The sequence below is a fragment of the Hordeum vulgare genome, chromosome 3H (genome assembly GCF_904849725.1).
Source record: "Hordeum vulgare subsp. vulgare chromosome 3H, MorexV3_pseudomolecules_assembly, whole genome shotgun sequence".
In the NCBI taxonomy this organism is placed as follows: Eukaryota; Viridiplantae; Streptophyta; class Magnoliopsida; order Poales; family Poaceae; genus Hordeum; species Hordeum vulgare.
In genome coordinates this window covers 107,422,942-107,430,648 of record NC_058520.1, presented here as the reverse complement: position 1 = coordinate 107,430,648, position 7,707 = coordinate 107,422,942, and the positions used below count along the sequence as shown (strand labels likewise).

General features: G+C 48.6%; 1 protein-coding gene across 1 annotated transcript; it reads right to left on the bottom strand.

Moving 5' to 3' along the window:
- Window positions 1-5,023: 5,023 nt before the first annotated feature.
- LOC123439626 (E3 ubiquitin-protein ligase ATL23-like) lies at window positions 5,024-6,377 on the bottom strand. Its single transcript, XM_045116317.1, has one exon. The coding sequence runs from the start codon at window positions 5,845-5,847 to the stop codon at window positions 5,221-5,223; it is 627 nt and encodes a 208-aa protein (XP_044972252.1). The 5' UTR covers window positions 5,848-6,377; the 3' UTR covers window positions 5,024-5,220.
- Window positions 6,378-7,707: the final 1,330 nt, after the last annotated feature.

The window sequence follows — 7,707 nt, the reverse complement described above, 5'->3', positions numbered from 1 at the left end:
TCAGCTATCTTTTTGCTACCTTCTACTGTTATGGTACCTTTGGGACCCGACATCTTGAGCTAGAGGTAGATATAACAAGGACGGGCCATAAACCGAGCGTAAGCCAGCCTTCCAATGAGGGCGTGATAAGGGCTCCTTGATTTTACCACCTCAAACATTATGAGTTCACATATGGAATTATGTTCATCCCCAAAAGAAACATTAAGCTTGCTCCGCCCAACGGGGTATGCTGACTATCGAGGAACGATTGCATGAAAATCTATAGCCGAAGTTTGCAAACTGTTGTCCCGCAGGTTCATCCGCCGTAAGTGTCATAGTATAAAATGTTGATGCTACTCCCTCCATCCATGATGACTTTTGTGAGGGTGTATCCACTAACCCGAGGTGCTACTGCCAAAGCCAGATCTCCTGGGTTATCGACCCAGGTCGGGTGATCCTCACGGCTCCAAATAATTGGTGTCTCGGACCAATTGAGATATATGGGGACTGCCGGCTCAATCATGCTGACGAATGTGTACTTGCACTTCCTGTCCTCTTTGTAGCCATTGGTGGCTAAAATGTGGTATTGAACAACCATTATTCAGCTATTTAGGATTGCTCTCAAATCCATAGTGATTGCTATTTTGTTGATTTCCTTGGTCAGAGCGCTGCCTGTTAGTATTCTCTTGGTGCTGATAATCTCATCTAGAGCCATCTGGTTTGTTGAATCGCACGAAAGACCCCAGATCAGCGAGGACAAAGCAGGAAAGGGAAATATAGGAGAAGGTGCCAAGGGTAACAAGTTAGTCTTTCGTTTCAAGTCCATCAAGTCACCCATGTCTTGAGTATTTCGTTTCAAACGACCCAGCTTAAGCACCAGTGGATGGAAATGAGAATTCTTCTCCAGGATCAGAATGGTCGGTGAGGCTGTTATACTATCCGATCAATGGATTGTTTCTGCAAACTGACGAGTCCAATGATGGACTGACTCGCCCGTGCACTAAACGCAGTGCTGGAGATCCACAATTGTCATCGGGCGCTTGCATGTTCCTTGAAATTTTTTGATGAAACGTTCCTTCAACTCTGCCCAAGTGTTGATGGAATTGGGTGGAAGGTTTTTAAGCCAGGTTCGAGTGGGTCCTTCTAACATCATCTTCAGATACTTTGCACATACCGCATCACTAACGTCGAGCATGTCCATGGCTAGCTCATAAAATTCAATCCACGCCACCGGCTCGAGATCTGTTGTATAGTTTGGCACCTTACGAGGTCCTTTGAAGCCTTTAGGTATGGGCTCAGTGTGAAGAGACAGAGATAAGCAGGGAATGCCGATCGTCCTGGTGCTATTTTCTGGCTCCATGCGTTGCTGACTAGGGTTTTGTTACATGCGCTTGAGACGCCTGCCTTGCGGCTGCTTCTGCCTTCACCTGACGGATGGCTCTTGCTGCGTCGACCAAGTCTTGGACCCCAGGCTGTTGTCGACGCCCGTTACTGGAAATAGCCGGCAACTCCCCATGGCGGCTAGTATAAGGTGTGGAGTGCATTCGATCTCGGATGTACGAGTACTGCATCTCTTGGGACATTGTCGTCTTTAGCATCTCAATGGCGTTCCTAGCTTCAATTTCCACCGGGGTGTGTCTGTGTATAGGGAGCGCCTCCAAGTTACGTGTTGGAGCCAACATATTGTCAACGGGGATGGAAAACTAACCCCGCGGTCTTTGAAAGTACTATGGCGATACCTGAGTCGGCTGTCCCTTACCATGTGGCGGGTTTTGCGCAGCACTAGGGGTGCGGGGACTAGCGAATAGGCGTGTTGGTGTCACGTCTGGAGGTAACCTACATTCATGCCTCCTCAGGTGAACCGCCTAATTAGCCTCTTGTCGAAGCCCAAGCTGCCACACCTCTACCCGTAAACTCTTCGACTAATTATGGATTCGAACCTGCGTCCCTGCCATCCGAATGTTTTCAACGTTGATCTCTTTTTGTATCTTGACCATCTCTGTACGAATTTTTGCTAGTTGTGCATTATGCTCTTCCCGGTTCTCCTCAGTGACCACATCCTCCAAGAGTTTAGTCATCTCGGTCACCATGTCACTCATGGCTTGAACCGGCATTTTACTCGACCCTGCCAGCCCCATCGGTGGCTCCTCCCGCAGATGGATTTGGTGCAGGCGTGACTCCAGCCATGTAAATAGTGACTTACCGAGGCGGGTCGCCTGGCTCCCCGGCAGCTTCTTCTTCCGAAGCTCCCCCAAGCTCATTACTGAGGGGAAAGCTGGATCCAGTGTCAAATATGGAAGACTCGTCGTCATGGTTGTGGTTGTCCAAGATACCCTCACTGCTTGCCGGCTCATCCACAAGGCTGAGTCTGTGGGTGAAACCGATGAAGACGTGATGACAACCAGCTTGAAATCAACCGCATCGGCCACGCCGAGTCGGCTCGTTGATGGTGGTGTAGATGTCCAACCTGTGCGCCGTTGCATCGATCTAACCAAAAGGGATATGCAAATTAATTTCTGCTAAGCCGGCCTTAAAGTCCCGACCGGCGTTGTCGATGTAGCCATCGTTGCGGCGACTCTTGGTCATCATGGCCACCGAACGACTATAAAATCCGGGAAGAGTTCCCTCCGAGAACTCAACTCCACCTTGCGATTGCCCCATGGTGGGCACCAACTATCATGGTTTTGTCACAGCAAATGTCCTCGCGAACGGACTTAGTGGTGAGGCCATCGTCTAGGTGTGGCGACTCCTAAGGGTTGATTGGGAAACGAGAGGCGGATTTACCTAGGTTCGGACCCTCTGATGGAGGTAAAAGCCTACGTCCTACTTTGTGTCTGTATTGATGGGAATCTCGATAACAAGGGTGCGGAATCACTAACCTAGCTCTCATGGGTTTTCTTCCTTGATCTTTCTGACTTAAGGGCTCTCCTTTATATAGGTAGAGGCCTCAAGTTCACAACAATGTCCAGGTCGAAAAAACACACGTGACTTACTACAAATCTACCTTATCTTTCTTCCCAATTCAGGAAGGCTTATGTCGTCTCTTGCCTTGTACATGTTTGAGCCGATGACTCTTGGTGATGGGCCGCTTGATGGCTTGTTGACTAAGTGCTCCGACCCATCTTCTCATGTTCTCCTTGCAGCTTGACCCGCCCCAATAGGAAGGGTTAAATCATGGGGTTATATCCCCGACATCAAGCGTAATATCAACTTGCGCAATTGTGATTAAGGGAGAGTATTGAACATTATAATTGTAACTGACCATGAATTATGTCACGCATGTCTCTCTCTCGCCCCTCTCCCTCTCTCTCCCTTTCCCTTCCTCTCCCTCTCCCACCCCCCTCTCTCTCTCTCTCTCTCACTCCCTCTCCCTCTCCCTCTCTACTTAGCTTGTACTTCACGTATAGGGATAGAAAGAGTGTGTTAGAGATAGATTTGGGTTTTTTAAGTTTCTATCCTTTCTTCTATTTCAACAGTGGAATAACTATAAACACATCGAGAGGTTTTCTTGTTCTATCAATATAAACCCTATGGGCTCTCCTTTGGAAGGTTGAGATGCTTCATCATATTTCACATTTGCAATATCTTGTAAATGCAGAGACTGCCTGTGATTGGTGTCTTGTCGATATTAATATATTCCTTTGTAAAAAAATATGCTTGACCTGAAATTAATTCATAGCGTTAAACTCTAGTTGGCTACCATGATAGATAGTGGTTGGGAGTCCTTTTTATGAGGTCCAAGAATTCTACAATTTCGAAGGTATTCTAGTCCGCAATATACATGACGAAATACAGTTCGAGGTCGCTCGAGGCCAGAGGGAAGGATTGTCATGAAAAAGGGATTCCCCCCGCTTTGTATTACAAACAAACCAGACGAAATATCAAAGTCACGCACAAAAAATGAAAAAGAAAATATAAAAGAAACAAATGTCGACACTGGCGGATCGACAAAAACGAAGAAGCCTCACAACCGCTGCAACCATCGGGGATCTCCTACCAAGCTTCAAGACTCCAAGTGTCGATACCAATCAACACCTCCAAGAAGGACCACAACGATGATGACGCTGCTGCCAAGAGTTTTCCCCAGTACGCGACGAGACGCGGGGAAGGGTAGCCCCCAACGCCCTTCGGGAAGGTTCGGCGACATCCAAAGGCGCCACTACGTCTGTGTCGGCTAGGCCGACAGGGGTTTCCTCCGATCCCAACCTGCACCTCCGGCGCTCCGGAGCCTGCCACCAAACCGTCCTCCACCCTGCTCCAACACGGTCTAGAAGCCCCCACGCCGTCTCACCACGACACCGCAAGGTGAGGCCTGTACGGGGACGAATAGGAGCCGTGACTAGGGGCAGCAGCACTGTCGCCCACGGGAGGGCTCAACCTCCACCGTCAATGACGGTAGCTGACCTGACGCAATAGCAGGAGGATAACAGGCCCGTGGGCAAACAGGCCCGGCCGGGACCTCAAAGCTCGTAAAGCTCCCACCATCGCGATGCAACAGCCACACCGTCGACGTCGCCGTCCACCGTCCGAGATGCTTCTCCTCCTCACCACGCAGAAGACATCAAAGCCGCGATGGGGGCCTGCCCGCTAGGATCCAGATAGGGCCTGCAAAGCCTAGATCTGGATCGGAGGCGCGCCACCGGCCACCATGCCACCCCGCCACTAAGGAGCAACGCCGTCACCTCGCCCGTCACCGGCCACCGCCGCCTAGCCGAGCATCACCGCCATCGCCCCTGTGCCGGGACGGGAAGACGGGCGCGCGAGTAAAGAATATCCCGTCGCCGCCGACACCACCTGGGTATGGGCCGGGGGCGCTCACCGGCGACGACGGAGAGGAATGGGGGAGGAAGGGGATGACGGAGGATGGAGCTCGCGCCGTCCTGGCCGCCTCCCGCGGAGGCGGCGCTAGGGCGAGATCAGCAAAAGGAAGGGAGGGTTGGTGCTCCGGATGAGCGCGGCCGGCGGGTGGAGGGCACGACGGCGGGAGAAACGAGAGGGAAGGACTATCGCCCATCTTCATTATTATCGGATTGGTGATCACTATTTTTGATGTGAAATACATTTTGGGGCGAACAAGCGCCGATGCAAGTTAGAGTCGCAATCCTGATCGTTTACACCGACCGAATAAAATGCGTGCTGTCAACACGTTCTCTGCATACACGAATGACGAACCTGGTGCTACCTACTTCCACAGATCGTGTTATCATATCCAGGAGTTCCGGACTCCCCAGACAATGATTGCTATTGCCGCTCCAAGTCCGTTTCCGGGCCGGAGTGGGAGCCGGAGGCTCGCCCGCCAAACCAGCCCGGCCGCTCCGGCACGGACGGCTCCGACGTCGGCGGCGATGGAGACAGCGTTTCATCGTCCATCATCTCGATTGGCACGACGGCCGCCGATGCAGCGGCTCTCTCGCGCTCATCGGCGCCCGTGGCCCACTCGACCTTCCCACGGCAGACCGGGCACGACGCGTTGGACAGGAGCCACACGTCGACGCACTGTTGGTGGAACAGGTGCTTGCAGCTCGGGAGCTGCCTCACCGTCTCCCCCTCGTCGACGGCGCTGAGGCACACGGCACACTCGTCCGGCGCCGATGCCGAGCAGTCCCGTCCGTACGGAAAGGAAGGGAAGAGCGCGATGGTGGCGGCGTCGAGGCCGTGCTTGGGCCGCGGGGCCTGGACCTGCCCTTGCAGGGGCTGTGCACTGTGGCGCCGCGTGCGGCGAAGGTGGAGGAAGCGCAGGCAGAGGAAGATGACGACGAGGAAGAAGCAGCAGGCCATGGATGCCGCCAGCGCGCTGAGCAGCGTCGTTGTGCTGCAGCACGGGGCCACGGCCTCTCCGGGCTGAAACGGCGTGATGTATGAGGACATGGTGGAGGAAATGGCTTTCGAAAACCGAAGCTACAACTTAGCTATATATGCAGACAGGTTGGTGATCTCAAAATTCAGACTGGTTCTCTTGCAGGGACAGATCATTGAGGTATGTATGCTGACTATTTCAGATACTCCAGTAATTTGAGATGAATTTTTTTCCTCAAAACTAAGAGAGAATAGAGTCTAAATTACACATCCTTAATGAAAAACTGTTACTCTCCAGGTAAGATGGTTCCCAATTTCTTTGCCCCGACCGTGACCCAAAGGATGGCCTCAAACTTGATGTCGTTAAGCAATATTGTTGGAGCAATACTATTTTATTGAAAAACCCGGCATTCCTCTCGATCAAATACTTCTCTAGTGAGCAATTGTAAGGAAAGTCATGGCTTTTTCGGATGGGAGTGCACTTGCTTGATCAGATGAAAAGTACATCTTGCACGTATGTCTCTTCTAAATAAGGCACTAAAATTTATACTGATGGCTCATTTATGCTGGAGTAGATTATATGTGATGATGTCGTGGACAACATGTCAACGCTTTGCCTAGTATATATTCCACTAGATTATGAAAAGTTCTGTAACTGAACTGATTTTAAATATTGTCTACCTTTTTTTTCTCGAGTTCTATGTTTTTACATCCGTAAACATATTAGATGGCAATGTTTCAATTGATAATAGAGTTGACCTACCCGACAGAGTAATAGATGTTCCAATTGCCTTAAACTAAGCACACCATAGTGCAAGAGCCTCGAACTTAGCTTTACTACATTTCAAAATGAAGGTTGAAGGGGCTATATTCCCGTGTTTTCCATTGGAGGTAGACATGTCTCTTGACTATATATTTAAATGTTCTGAAAAGTATGTTTTTGATATATTCGTAACACGGGGAAATAATAAAACACAATCATATCATCAATGAATTTTTCTACTAGTTGACACTTACGTAGGAAATACACACAATATATTATTATTGTTTCTAAATGACATGGATGCTCGGGTCTTGATTTTTCTGGCAGCCTGAGTATCTGACAAACAGAAATGCAAATGCTGCCTGATGAGGTCGGATGTGATATGCAAATCGAAAGACCAATTGGGGCATCGGGCTGGTTATAACGAGGAGTATCATATATTAGTATCATCCATACGATACTAGTGTATGTTACTACATCCATAATGTATAGTATCATGTGTTGGTATCATAGAACAGTTTATTTACTGTCATGCATGACACATAGTAGCACAACATTAAATATGATATGGTATCATAAAATGATAGTCAGCCCTCTTTTTTTTCATTTAATTTCATGTCACCTCATCAAATATGCCTAGTTGGCATACATGATACTACTTCATTACGACCAGCCTCAGGATGGAGGATCTCAAGATAAAAAAAAAGGTGCTTATTGAATAAACTAGTTGATGCCCCCCGCGTTGCTACGGAAATTTGTTACAAATTATCGGAGTAACATGGAAATCTGAAAGAAGAAAATAATTTGAATTAATAAAATGATAGATAGATTTCATACATAAGGAATGTCTGAAATTTTTATTGTCGGTACAAATATATGTAACATGTGATAAAAATCTATATCCGTCAAAGCATGAATAGTAACGACTATAGTAGTTTGTAGCATGAACCATATTATTACAGGATCTGGTAGATATTGTTTGTAGGTTTGCCTTCTTCAATTAGTGTGACATGGATATATGATATCCCATTCTTTTCATATTCAACCATGTATCCAACAGATGAGAATGGGTTTGTGTTGTGTTGAGGCTTGGACTCGCGTTTGCAAGTTATTAATATTGGGTCTTCTGTGCTCTTCATATTTACAATTGCAGTCATGTATTTCTTCTG